Source organism: Diadema antillarum, unplaced genomic scaffold (assembly GCF_040938485.1).
Source record: "Diadema antillarum isolate AM-2024a unplaced genomic scaffold, OU_Dant_1.0 scf00000045, whole genome shotgun sequence".
NCBI lineage: Eukaryota > Metazoa > Echinodermata > Echinoidea > Diadematoida > Diadematidae > Diadema > Diadema antillarum.
In genome coordinates, this window is record NW_027270934.1 from 2358137 (window position 1) to 2371999 (window position 13863).

General features: G+C 38.5%; 1 protein-coding gene across 2 annotated transcripts; it reads right to left on the reverse strand.

The window, feature by feature from the left end:
• Positions 1 to 7342: 7342 nt before the first annotated feature.
• On the reverse strand, positions 7343 to 12635 carry LOC139714602 (uncharacterized). 2 transcript variants are annotated; one of them, XM_071626291.1, is made up of 5 exons: positions 11992 to 12635; positions 11285 to 11405; positions 10475 to 10598; positions 9258 to 9412; positions 7343 to 8603 (listed from the first exon to the last, which is right to left on the reverse strand). In XM_071626291.1, the coding sequence occupies exons 1-5, from the start codon at positions 12482 to 12484 to the stop codon at positions 8414 to 8416; spliced, it is 1083 nt and encodes a 360-aa protein (XP_071482392.1). In that variant the 5' UTR covers positions 12485 to 12635; the 3' UTR covers positions 7343 to 8413. The 2 variants fall into 2 exon arrangements, with proteins under 2 accessions (XP_071482392.1, XP_071482385.1); XM_071626284.1 differs by having other exon boundaries at positions 10475 to 10601.
• Between the last annotated feature and the right edge of the window lie 1228 nt (positions 12636 to 13863).

Genomic DNA, 13863 nt, shown 5'->3' on the forward strand with positions numbered 1-13863 from the left:
TCGGCTACATTGTGTGATATTTTGTGTCTACCCTTTAGGCAGGTGAAGTGACAGAGTCATGTATACGAACCCCAGATATAAATGATACACGGAAATCTCCCATGACAACTTCTTTATTATCTTGCAAGAATTCTGTCGAGGGGAGAATGCTGTGAGTGCACAATATTACAGCTGAAGAGCACCGCAATCAATGCTATTTATACACAATTCCAACTTCTCTTTTGATACCATGCTTTCCATGCAATTGGACATTTGTACAATTAGCTTTCACTTACAGTTGTATTATGCATGTACTTGTACATAATGTATGCAGGCTATTTACAGCGTGTGCATTGTATACTGTGTACAAAGTGTACAGCAATACCTGCCTCATTTTTGAGTGCCATGGTATGTTACAATGTTTGATTGTTGGAATACAGGGGAGTTAACTCAAAGTTGGAGTGTCTGTTGTATCTATTAGCCACATGGATTAATGATGGGTCAGGTCGAGATGCACACAGTTTCTTTTTCTGTGGAAGTCACAATAGTCTGTGCATGCTGACGATATGTTGTGTTGATGAGGAGGTGCAATGTAGCCTCTACAGTCACTGACTTAATTCTTGAAACAGTCATCCCGGGAGCAGCTCACTTCTAATAGGAAGCTAATACGATACATGGCCCGGTACATATTCTTCCACAATACCAACAATTGAGGTTGACATTTACATTGACTTTGTGTTGTTGTTCCGTTCTGAAGAGTTTATTAGGTACAGTACTTCTGATATTAAAATGCTAAAATGCAGGTCTTGATCAAGCAAACTTCCTTTCAGCTCTGTTCCCAATTAAGGTAAAGTTGATATTCTAACATGTGAATGGGGAGCACCATGAGTCAACCGATGATGATTTCTTTGGAATGCTATTATAAAGATGTAACTAATCTAATGGAGTAATGCCAAAACCTTGTAATTGCCAAAGAAATAAACATATTCTTTGTTGGCATTTGAGTTAATGTTGAATGTTGTCCATTGTTTTATGAAAGTTTGAAAGGGTTTTGATTGAGAAAATGTGCAAGATTTGTAGTGGTAGAAATGGGGACAGAAAGACATTTAATCATCAATAACAACTCATCATGTAAAACATTGGCGTTTTCACTGGAGTAATATAGTGTACGATGGAAACAATCCTTGGGGTTAGGATGAAGCATCTGCGAAATGCTCAAAGGAAAGAAAAAAGCTCTAGGAGTATTTTTATGTTGAATGATGGGTGTCATTTTATTCACGATTACACATAATTGTGGCCAAGTGTCAAATGACTGTCGGATGTGACATATACTGTAATTTCACTTGAGATTAGAATTGAAGTATTGTGCAAGTGTGGTCATTCTTCAAGGTGTACAAAAGAAAAAGCAAAATGAAAGGTACTACTGCAAATTCAAATCTTGTGTAATCAGAAAAACAAAAGGCTTAAAAGTGCACGTATCAAGATTTTACCTTTCCTACTCAGAACACAGTCCGACTTCTCTCAGGCACTGGTATGAAGGGAGATTTTCTTCCCCGACGAGTGTATGCTACATGAGAATTTGGATGTACATTCATAATCATTGAGAATCACTGCATGTACCCATGTATGCTTCCTGTCACTCGAAGAAAGGACAGGTTAAGGATTGGCAACATTTTATGAGTGATTGTAACATTTTTTTTCCCCTTTGTTGTAGAGAATGTTAAATGAAATTGTGCAACCTAGAATATCACTGCACTTGAATGTTTGAATGGACAATGATTCTAGCATCCAGTTACATCATGGAGAGTTAATGAAACTGGGATTTGTTCCCGACTATGTGTGTTGTGGACTTTGTTGTATGTTCTTTGCAGGATGCTAGACAAAAGATTTATTATTAACGTTTCAAGATATTCATGTCTCCTGAACATTTGTAGAAATGAGGGAGTTGGAAATTCTCTGCATGTACCACATTAGGCAAATCTTATCTCCCCAGGGCCCCATTTCATAAAAAGTTGATATGATAGCAACTGAACTCTTGCTGGAATGGCAGTTGCCATGGTAATGGCAAGAATCCAGCTTCCTGATTGGCTGTTGCTATTGGAAGTTGCCATTCCAGCAAGAGTTACTATCCTGACATCTTTTATGAAATGGGGCCCAGGTGGCAACATGATCAGAACCTATTTAGAATATATTGTGTTATGTAATGTCTAATGAAGAAAATTGTAATTGCTTGTATAAAATATGTATGAATAGTTGGATTCTGTGTAAATGTTTTACCTTGTGGTAACTGTTTTAAATGTCTTCACAATTGTTGTGACAGCCGAGATATTGCGGAACTCACAATCACTGTGCCTTTATATTAAACTTTTCAATCATTAAAAAAAAAGCCTGTTGGGTTTGGTTTGCCTTTGGTTGTTTGAATGGTAAGACATTGCTCTCAAAGATTGGGAATGCTGATGGTTGAATTGTAACAAATAAAAGAACACTGGTGGCATTTTTCCCCACTAAAGGGTAAAGCAACAGAAACGAATGAGATGAATAGTCAACCTCCTACTATTTGCTAAATTCAAATATACCAGAGAAAACTTGTTGATTTGCGTGCATTTTGACTTGTGCAAGAGATCCATCAGAGTAATTTGTAGACTTGGCCAATATCTAAATGTGTGCACAGTCAACTTAGGCGAGGTTGACCTTATGCAGCTACGAGGTGAATGTGATTTGCTGAGAAGCAGAAGGTATCAACTGCTCTTGTTCATGCCCTCGTGCAATACAAGTTTTCATTTCCAAAGTGTCATGTAACACATTACCATTTCTAATACGCATGTATTACCAAATACAGTATATCACATACAAAAACAGATGTTTAATGAACTAGTGACCATGTCTGTCTTAACAAAAATCTACAATGGTTGCGTCATATTGCAGAAAGAAAAAAAATAGTTCTTTCCACTTTAAACTGTTAATGTCGATATTTCTGCGTGATTAATTTTTCATGCTGAGCGACTCGACATATCCACAAGTTCTTGAATTCGCGCCGAGCAATTGTCAACTCATTCAAAATAAGCAGAGAAAATTGTGAAGATATTTTTCGTGGGTTTTAGAATCTGCGCTAGCCAGAAGCAGCGCAAAATACCTAAAATTAATGTACTGCGAAAAATGTCTGTATTTACAATGGGGGAGTCGACAGTGAAATCTTTGCTTTCCTCTTGTCATGGAACCAAATTATTCCATGTTGTTATTGTTACAAATTGCATTATGAAATGGTAGCCATGATTTAGAACATAATGCATTGTATTGCATTTGTACACGTATTATGAAATGACAGTTGGGAACAATGTTAATCTTGGCATACACTGCATCTCTTGGGCTTTCTTTGCATGATTGTCATATTAATGAAAATAAAGCCATCAATGAAAACTACAAAACATCCATTCTAGTTCTTTTCTTGAGGATGCTTGCAGTGACATAAACATGGCTGTGAGGTTCGAGATTTGTATGATCATTCAGATGAATACATCTTTGGCATCTTTAAACTTCAAGCCCGAGCATGTCAGTTCTAGAATGTGTATTGTTACTGTATTTGTGTATATGAAGAGTTTGTTTGCAAAAACCGATAAGTCCATTTTTGAAGGTTTTGAAGTATGGTCTCTGTCTTAAAGCATGGTCTCTGTCTTAAAGTACAAAACAATGCCTTTTAAATGATATATCGGTCACTACATATGAAGGTACATTTTTTAAGTTATGGTCAAAAGAGGCAAACATTTTCTTATTGTTCTCTTTATTTTTCTTGACCTTTAATCGCAAATATCTCCATTCGGCAAATATGGACTTATCGGTTTTTGCAAACAATCTCTTCATATATAGCTTCAATGTGTGTGTGTGTGTGTGTGTGTGTGTGTGTGCGAGTGCGTGCGCATGCGTGTTTGTGTGTTCTTGTGATCAGCTTCAATTGGGGATTGAGGCAACTTCAGGCAACCGGGGATGTATTTAAAACAAATGAAAAAGCGCCCTCTCAAGGCCCTAGGGGTACCTTTAACCCATTGAGTACGAGTCCCGAGTATACTCGGGCAGGGGTCTGTGGGAAATGCGTGTTTTAGCAAAATCAGCTCATCCTCCGTGGGTTAAGGGGTGTACAATGCACCTGTCTGTTTTGAATACTGTAAAACACGATATTATCGTGGCATGAAATTTTAATGAATTGGAGCCGACGGCCTTTTTCGCGGCATGAAATTTTCGTGAGCTGCCTCTAACATTCAATACATATAGTGTAGACAAGAACTTTTGCATGCATTTTAAATTTGGGAAATCTTGGCTCTCGCGAAATTCGCGAAATTAAAATGCATGCGAACATTCCTCGTTTTACAGTATCTAGGACTTGTATGAGGGGAATAGCTTTCATGTTACAGTACGACCTCGATTATCCAGCCATCAATTATCCTGATTCTCTGTTATCCGGACATTGACTGCTGAATATATATATTTTAATATTTTTTTAAATTTTGCATGTATTTTCAGTGCCAAATCTCACTCAAAACAAACACACGATCGGATAAACCATTAATGTGCGAATACACAACGGGACATAAATTCAAATCATCGCAGCGGACTGTAACTTTACAGTCAGTTCGTGAGACAATGTCAAAGACTGGTGCTGCTCTTGTTAATACTGGCAGTGAGTGCACAGCAGTGGTTACAATACAATGTAGCAGCAGTATTCAAGGAGTCGCAATATTGATTTCATTGTCTGTCAATATCAATCATTCGAACAATAGGCCTACATGAAGGGATATTTTACTCGTATTTTGTTACATTTCTGTATCAATTTCTGAAGTATGAAACATGAAAATGCCACTCAGATAATCATAATATAAGTGAATTGGTAATAACATGTATATACCCCGAGCATGATATGCTAGAAAGTGCTGTATTTGAGCATATCTCTCTTACCCAGCCAAATTGATTATCCCGAGGCCTGCCGGTCCCGAAGTGGCCGGATGATCGAGGTCATACTGTATTCAAATGAAGAAATTTGAAAGTTTTTACATGTATCCTTGATTGTTGAATATGCCCCTATACACTACATGAAGCCTGATTTTTTTATTTTTATTTTACTTACTATGTTGAAGTTATCAATAAATTGATCAATAAATTGGAAAAGAGAAAAATTTTTTTTTGAGAAACAAATAGTGGAATATCAGAGACTCCAACCCCAAGCACCTTCTGATCTGGAGATTCTCCCGCCCGAAACCCCTAGCAAACGGGAGACTCCAAGTTGATGTGTGCGAAGCATGAAGTCCCTAGGGTTCTAGATGTTCTCTGGTGCTATCTAAGGCTTATTTTTTCAACATATGATAGCAATAAGTAAGAAATCCTTTCCATCGGGAGACACAGAGCCAGGGCGGGATAAATCAAATCTCAAGTGGGAGAACGGGAGATTTTGCAAAAATGGGCTTTCGGCGGGAGATCTCCCGTCGAGAACGGGAGAGTTGGAGTCTCTGGGAATATTCCTGGTTACCTTGAGCAAACCAACATATCCCTGGTTGAAGCATCGTACAAGAATGTGTGTGTGTGTGGGCGTGGCTATCTTTCAAGTGAACTGCCTAGTACACTGTACAGTGAACTCCCGTTATAACAAACACGATAATAACAAAATTCTCATTACAACAAAGTAAAAATTCAGGTCCCCAAACTGTCATTTACGTACACTGTATGCATCATTATATACTTCACTATTTGGCTACATGTATAATGAAATTTTGATATAACAACAGATAACTGCCGCACCCAAGGACTTCATAATAATGGGAGTTACTTGTAGGATGCCTAGTACAGGCAGAGGGTCAAAATTAGAACAAGTCTAATATATTAGCTGCCAAAATGATAAAACAGGGTTGAGAACGAGAATGTAAAGCAGTACATAAATCATTGTGCGCAAAGAAAAACAAAATGACTGCCAAATATTCATAATTACATAGATTTATTCATCTCATTATATACATAACAGAGCATTAAAAGCATACTTTATGGCGTTACAGCTATTTTAAAAGAAAAAATTGCTGAAGACGATTTATCACTTTATGCTACAGATGACTAAATTCTAGAAGACATTTGCCAATTCCACAAATCCGTGGACACTTGCTTGTAAAGATAGCATACTTTGGCAAGATCTCAAATTATACACAGTCTTCAACTCATCAGTATAAATACACATGTATAAAGGTGACAAAACAGCATGTAGGGCCAACACTGCATGTCAAAGTTTGTTTTAAAATTAATTGAGATTTTCCACCCAATTTTTAACATGCTTTCATGCTTCGGATATATTGAAAACTCACGTAAGCATTCCACAATGATAATGGATGGGATACCATACACATAGTCCACTGCTGTTTAATTCCCTGCTTCAAAACCCCATGCCTGTTCACAACTGCCCCATCCATCAAGACCAGGTGGCAATATTTTTGCATGTTGTTAAATTGGCACCCCAACAGTGATTTGCAAATTGAACAAAAAAAAAACAAAAAACACAACACCTCAAAAAACCGAAACTTTTACAGTATATTGAATCCCTACAACCATCTCTTTGCCGGTAAACAATACGGAGCAAACCTGCCCAAACAATGTAAGGCTGTGAAGAGGCAGTGTTGCATAGTACATGATAGTTATTCAATCCATCTGAACGAAATTCACAAGACTTACTGCGCCAGAAACGCTCAACATTGATGAAAACAACTCTCAAAGTGCACATCGTTTCCTGAAAGTTATGGTCTCAAAAACTATGCATGATGGAGTGATGTACATGGTGGATCTTGTCATTTAGCCTGAAAAATGTATCTGACACAAGTAGACACAGTTCATCAAGGCTCCATTTTAGAGAAAGTTGCTAAGACAGCAACTCTTGCTGCAATGGCAAGTGCCATGACATTGACAAGAATCTTGCTTCCTGGTTGGCTGTTGCTGCAAGAAGTTGCTATTCCATCAAGAACTGCTCTCCTCACATTTTTCTATAAAACATGAAATGAGACCAAGGTTTTTTTTCTACCCCTACCTGATATATATCTAGTAATGCTCATCTTACATGCAATGCCACACCATGTGCACATTTGATTATGACAGAATTACATGTAGAAATTTAATGAAAACTAGAGTTAAAAGTAAGAAAGTTATGAAATCTCAAGTTCAGTGTGTTTTCACAGAACACAGAAGTTAGTGGGAAATCACACACAACTCTTCCATTATTCTAAAAATCCTGTTTAGGATTTGATATAAACTTTAATAGCAACTACATATACCAAGGTACTGTAAAAGTGGATATTTTTGAGCAAGTAGTTTTTTCTTTTCTTTTCTTTTTTTTGCTCAGCTGCGAAATATGAAATTTGCATGTTTTTAATTCTGCCGGATCAGGACATTACTTTAACTAGAAGATATGGCAAGCAAAAATGCTCACAGGCTTTCATTTTTGCATTACTGGTAGTATCTGGTTGTGTGAAACATGTATAAAATTTCCACGCCGCAAAAATTTCCACTTTTACAGTACCACCTATCTTCCCCCTTTCCCTCTTGCAGTCATCATAGCTAGGCTGAATACCAGACTACAATAACTTGAAGCAGAGGATATGACTAAATCTTATTGATTTCATGTCTAAAAAGGAAATTCAGTGAACATTAACAAATATGTCAGTGGGAGAATTAGTAAAGTGGCAACAATATAACCTCCTCCAGTTAGGGTGTTATATATATACAGATATTGAAATTTTCACATATATATTTGTTGTTGCACATTCAATTTTCCTGATATCTCTACTGTTCTGTTTAACTCATTTCACTCTCTCCATTGATCACAACATGAGCATGGTGTAGAATTGAACTTTGAAAGTCTCATGTTGACTCTCAAATATACCGAAAGCATACTCTGAAACACATACAAAACATTTGCCTGTAATGTCAAAAGTTGCTACACAACTTTTTTTTTCCCCTTCTGCACTAAGATTGGACTTTGTACAAATTTTGCTGATGACAACTAAACATATTCTAAAATTTTGCATTGATAAAATAATTCAAGTTTTGGTCACATTTCACACATGCTCCAGAACCACATATACTCAGTATGAGGAGGTCTACAGGACCAAGAAATAATGTTCATCGTGAAGTAAGTAGCTGAAAAATAATATAAAGGCAAAGGAACTGTTCTACTGACACCAAGGAAAAGAGGTTGTTAAACTATGTGGTAGTACCAGATATGTTTGCAGAATTTCATTCACATTAAATAAAGATCTAACTGTCTAATGACGGTACAAACTCCTCGTCCCCAAGTGATAAAGATAAAGATTTTTTATTCTTGTCTGAGCTACATAGTATATCAAACCTTGCACTGATATTTGAGTACACATCTTATCTTGAGACACCTGTCTCCGCTTCAAAAGCATTTGAGATGTCATCTGACGAGTGGCCTGTCTCCAACCTGGCGATTGGGTCCGAGATCCGGCCAGTTCTCGGCTCCGACCACCATCGTTCTCGTCAGCACCTCGTAGGCGGCGCGGAAGTGGGGGTTGAAGAAGACCGTCACGCAGGCGGGAAAGAAGAAGGCCATGGAGAAGTTCTTGACGACAGACCGGAGGAAAGCCCTACATGAAGAGAGAGAGGGAGAGATAGAGAGAGAGAAATAGATACAGAGGCAAATGTTGGTGGTTTGTTTGATTTCCATCTCAAAAGAAGGCTGGATAGCCCATATTCAGCTACAATAAGTTAGTCTTCAATGGGGTCCAGTTGGATGTGAGGCGGGACCACTTCACTGGTTGAACACCCTGCCCTTTGTAATGAATGAATGGATGAAGCGGTATCTTTTACGTGCATGAGTTGTGACTCTCATAATCACGGGACCTCTATTTTATGTGTTATCCGAGGGACAGAGTGTTTTGCTCCTTGCTAGAGGGGACGGTATGATTACACACAACATTGCTCAGTCCAGACTCGGGTATTGAACCCAGGTCGCTTTGGTGAGAGGCAGACACGCTACTGACTGAGCTAACTCACCGGTAGTGATGACATGGTTCTAGGCTTTCCTTTCCCCTTATACAAGTGAAAGAACAAACCCTAGTACTCATACTGCTCAGAAATGCAGCACAAAGAAAAGAAGAAAAACCCACATTACAACAAACTGATTTTGCTGGCCAGACACTGCGTCTTATAGCAACAATCCACTGCAGTGCAAGATATATCACTCCTTCACTGCAAGAAACCTAAGTTCAAGAATAAAGAGGTTAAAAAAGAGAACTTACTGAGTGAAGGAGATATTGTCCGGCAAGGTGACCTGAACACGCCCTGGTCCCGCACTCTGCACCTGCTCCAGTGAGATGACCCTCAGCCGCATCAGAAACTTGCCGGGCGTGGCCCCAGCAAGGAAACGGTTGACATGACTACACAGGAAGAAGGTCTACTCCGGAGTGGCGGATGCAGGAAAAAGAAATGGGGAACAATGGTGCAAACTGAATAAGAGTTCCCATCCGATTGATAACTAAAAGAGAAGTTGTACAACAATATTTTGATATCAACTTAAGAAAGACAGAGGAGATATATTAAACCGCTGAGGATTTTGCAAGAAAGATCCGTCCTGTTCCATTCATGTAACAAGTTTGAATTCTTGAGACATCCTCTTTCCTTCACAGTACTGTTAGTGTTCCTTCAGTCCATCTCCAGTCCGGGAGATTCCAAATCGTTTGTCCATCACAGTGAAACAACACTTTGCACAGCCTTTGTCCAGGATGTTACCAGATGCAGCTGATTGTTAATGACTTAAATATGGCTATGTAAGCCAAGAAGAGTGTCTCATTCTGGAATTTAGAACTGCTTGTATCAATCATAAGTCATCAGTAAGAAGTTAGAGCAGTTATCTACTTCAACAATGAATCATCTAAAAACCACCTATGAACTTCAGATGCTGCAATCTAAATAGTGTTCTAAAGATACAGAAAATACAGACAATGCAGTCGCATAACAATATGGCATTTGTACTGCGGCAGAATTTATCTAAACACAGAGGTGCCAATCCTTCATGAAACCAAATTCATATCTATGCTGGCATTAAACTTTTATGAACATCTTGTGATACTTTGTCTTTTGAATATCAAAACTTAACATACATGTAGACTTTGATGCATGCATTTATTGAATGAACATTTATGAACAGCCATAAATTGCATGCACATCTCAGTGATGAGATCAGCTCTTTTGACATCAAATATTAGCTACACACTTGTCATAATACAGATTTAATTTTTACAAGACAGATACCGGCTTTGACAGTCACTTAATAGTACAAATCTGAATAGAAATCCAACTGGTCTGTCGAAATATGTATATCTCAACGCTACGATTGAATATATCCTCAATGATCTATTTTCAAGGCCACTCAAATACAGGACTCAATATGATTTGCAGACCATCTAGCTGGTTGTCCAGAAACCCCCTTCGAGCTTCAGGACCTGATGACGCTCACCTCATACATGCAGACGATGACCCGGTAGACGAAGGCGAAGAGGAGCATCTGCTGAAGTTCCTCCAGGGATGTGTCGTCCTCGATCTCCTCCACAAGAAATCGCATCATGAATCCCGTGGTGTCACTGCTTGGAGAGGAAGTATCAAGCAGATCATGTACACTAGAAGGGTGGTGGCTATGAACTCGTGTTGAAAAAAAAAAGACAGGGATTTTAACATTACAGCATGAAAATCAGGAAGGTCCAAGAGTTATCTGTGGAGATACATGTCTTTTACACACATCTCCATGTGCAAAACAGGCAAGGAGACATACACATGATTCATTGTATATGGTCTTGTCAGGACAAAAAGAAATATCCAAGGGTAAGTTTTCAAAATACATCCTGCAGAACTAGGGGCATTTTGTACATGTAGCTCTGTTGAAGAGTTTCTTGCTTTTAAGAAAACTACAAATGTTTGTCACTTGAAACATGTTTTAAATGAGTCTAGAGTTTACAACTGTTCAGGCACAGAAATAGACTGCTTGTGGACTGTTCTTGATATGCTGAAGTACACGAGAAGCATGATTGATTATATTATGCATGAGCCATGACAAGGTCAGGCTGGGGTCCATTTAGAACTTCAAGCACCTTTTTTCCAGAGGCCAAAATGTTTTGAAATACAAATGTTCAACAAGTATTCAGCAAAGCTCAAACAGAAACCACCTATGATTTTGTAGTGGCCTCAGACCACTGCTGCTACCAAATGTTGAGCCCTGGTAGGAAAAAGAACAGACAAACGACCTAAAAACAAAAATGCAATAAGTTCAAACCTGATGCCAAGGTAGTCGATGATGACCAGCATGAAGCCGAGTTTTGCAGTGAATAGCAGGAAGAAGTCGATCATTTCAGCTACCACCCGGCGAAAGATGGATGGCACGCTAAACTCAAGAACTGAAACGGAAAGTGTAATGGGGTTAAAAAAAAAGATCTATTAACACAGAAATAAACAATCCTAATTTCTCTATGAGGCAACTGCTTGTAAATTTTGGATTTGGAGAGCTAATGTTTCATTCATTAAATAATAAAATCCACATAGACTTCTAACCATTTGTACATACATCAACTATAAGTGTCAATCGCAGCATGAGCATTAAAAATACACTGTGTTTCTTTTCATCCATATGTGCGATAAAAATGCAGGCAATCCTTTAGAAGCCTAAAATAATATTCTAGCCCCCTGAACCCAGGATAGCCAAAATGCAAACTGTTGTGTCATGACTGTAATATTAATGTGTAGGCTGAAGTATCCTCACCTGGATTTTTTTTTTTTTTTTTTTTTTTTTGACAAGAAGGCACAACCTGAGTATTTATTTAGCTACTAGAGGTTCTGTGTCAGAGTGTTTCTGTACAAACAAAAGAACTCTTTAAATAAAATAACACCGCGCACGCGCACCACCAAACACAAAGTTTTTGTAACCTTGGCTTTAATGGGTATCTTTCCTACATTGTACTGCAATACAGTCGATAAGATTTGTACCTGGTATCTGTGGAATGACGTTGTCAACATTTTGAGCTGCATTGAGGTGGTGCTGGCGGAATCCAAAGGCAAAACCTCCTCTGTCAGGCGGGTTTTGTTGAACGTTCTGCTGCTGCTGCTGCTGCTGTATATCTCCCACCGGACGACCGCCGGCAACCCCGCCGGAGCTCTGGCCGGTCGCTGATGCACTTGTCGACGACACCGTTGACTGCTGCTGCTGAAGTTGCTGCATGTAGGTTGCGCAAGCCATGTAGGGCACCATGTTCATCATGTGCTGCTGTATATACATGTGAGACTGATACATGAAAACCCACGTACGAAGACTCTGGCAATACTCGGACATGGAAAATTGCCTGTTACTTGCAGACGCAGGCTCATTTTTGTCTTCTTTCCTTTGGTTTTCAGTTCCTGATGCAATGTGTTCACTCTCAGGCGTTGTACCACCGGATTCCTCTCCTCCCAACTTCCTTCGATTGCGGAGTTCTTCAGCCATCTTCCGCCAGCTGAGGGATTTAATCACCTTTTGACTCGGTACTTAGTAGACTGGGCACTATGATAATAGACAAGGTTTTCAGTGAATTCTTTCATTAATCAACAAAAACACGATCACGGAATAACTTTTACCGTGGTCATCGTCATGTATCATCCAGTTTGTACACATCCACACGGCTGTGGCATATATTACACAGCTAGCTGGCGTCTTTTTAGGACCAGCCAAGAGATGGCGCTGTGCAGTTTTTTTTTTTTTTGACCACAGTGACTGTGAAATACAAAGTTATTTTTGGACCAGCTGTCCAGTGACTTTATTATCGTGTAAGAGTTAGATTTAGTGCCGAGTCCACCTCATTGGCAGATCTTAGTAAATTTTCTTTGTGGAAAAAAGATAAAGAAGTCATATTCCGCTGAAATCTTGCTGAGAAGGCACATCAAATGACATGAGAAGAGGGAGGGTCTATTTCTACCTGACTTCTGTCTAAAAATCGTTTCACAACAGTTTCATTACCACTGCATTTTCTTCATAGAGAGCTATAACTTGGAACATTTCGTGGCACTGTTTTTATAAGCAGCTTTGATATAGGCCTAAGCCTAATAGTAAAATAAATTACTCGCAAGAAATGTGGTCAGGTCCTTAATATTTTTGGTTGTTGCTGCTTTTGTTTTCCACATTATGTTCTGCACTGTGTATCTTGGCTGGTTTAAAATAATCCGATATACAATGTAATGTAATCGCCAAAAAGGTATGGCAGTATCCTATAGATTAAAAAGAAAAACGAATAAAATTACTGAAACGACTTATATCCCACTTGCACGTTGTACCTTGTACACAAACAGTGTTTTTCACGATGAGATAATCATATAAAAAGATGGACACCAAATGATGACAACAACAACAGCAACAACAACAACAGACAACCACAACACAACCCAAGCAACACACACGTCTGCCAAGCAGTTAACTTACACTACAAATATACTTAAAGTAATATATTTGTTTAATTTTGTTTCTCATTTCCGTTATATGATACTAGTTACTAATATGTTCGTATTATATAGGACCTATGTTTATTGACATCAACTTTCCTTCTTGCAATTGCCGAATGTGTTGCCAAATATACCCTGAAGTCGTTAGCTTCTTCTGAAATCATACTTAAAGATAATATGAAGTTTTGGTACCTTTATAAAGTTTCCCTGAGTTTGCCTTGTCTTAGTTTGTGTTTCAGGTTAAAGTACCTTTCATATAACCAACACAGTGAGACTTACTCGCCCCAAAGTGCTCTCATGTCTTTTTTTTTAAAATTTGAATTATGATAAAACCACACAGTAGGCCCTACATGTATACATAATGATGAGTATTATACAAAATATCTGTTT

Bases quoted from the DNA above. Each gene is read 5' to 3' on its own strand.
- LOC139714602 (XM_071626284.1), bottom strand. From the start codon at position 12,484: ATGGCTGAAGAACTCCGCAATCGAAGGAAGTTGGGAGGAGAGGAATCC. The intron at 10,602-11,284 runs GTTTGAACTTAT...TTCCTCTCCAAG, and splicing joins ATCGACTACCTTGGCATCAG to CAGTGACACCACGGGATTCA. The intron at 9,413-10,474 runs GTGAGCGTCATC...ACTCCGGAGTAG, and splicing joins TCATCGTCTGCATGTATGAG to ACCTTCTTCCTGTGTAGTCA.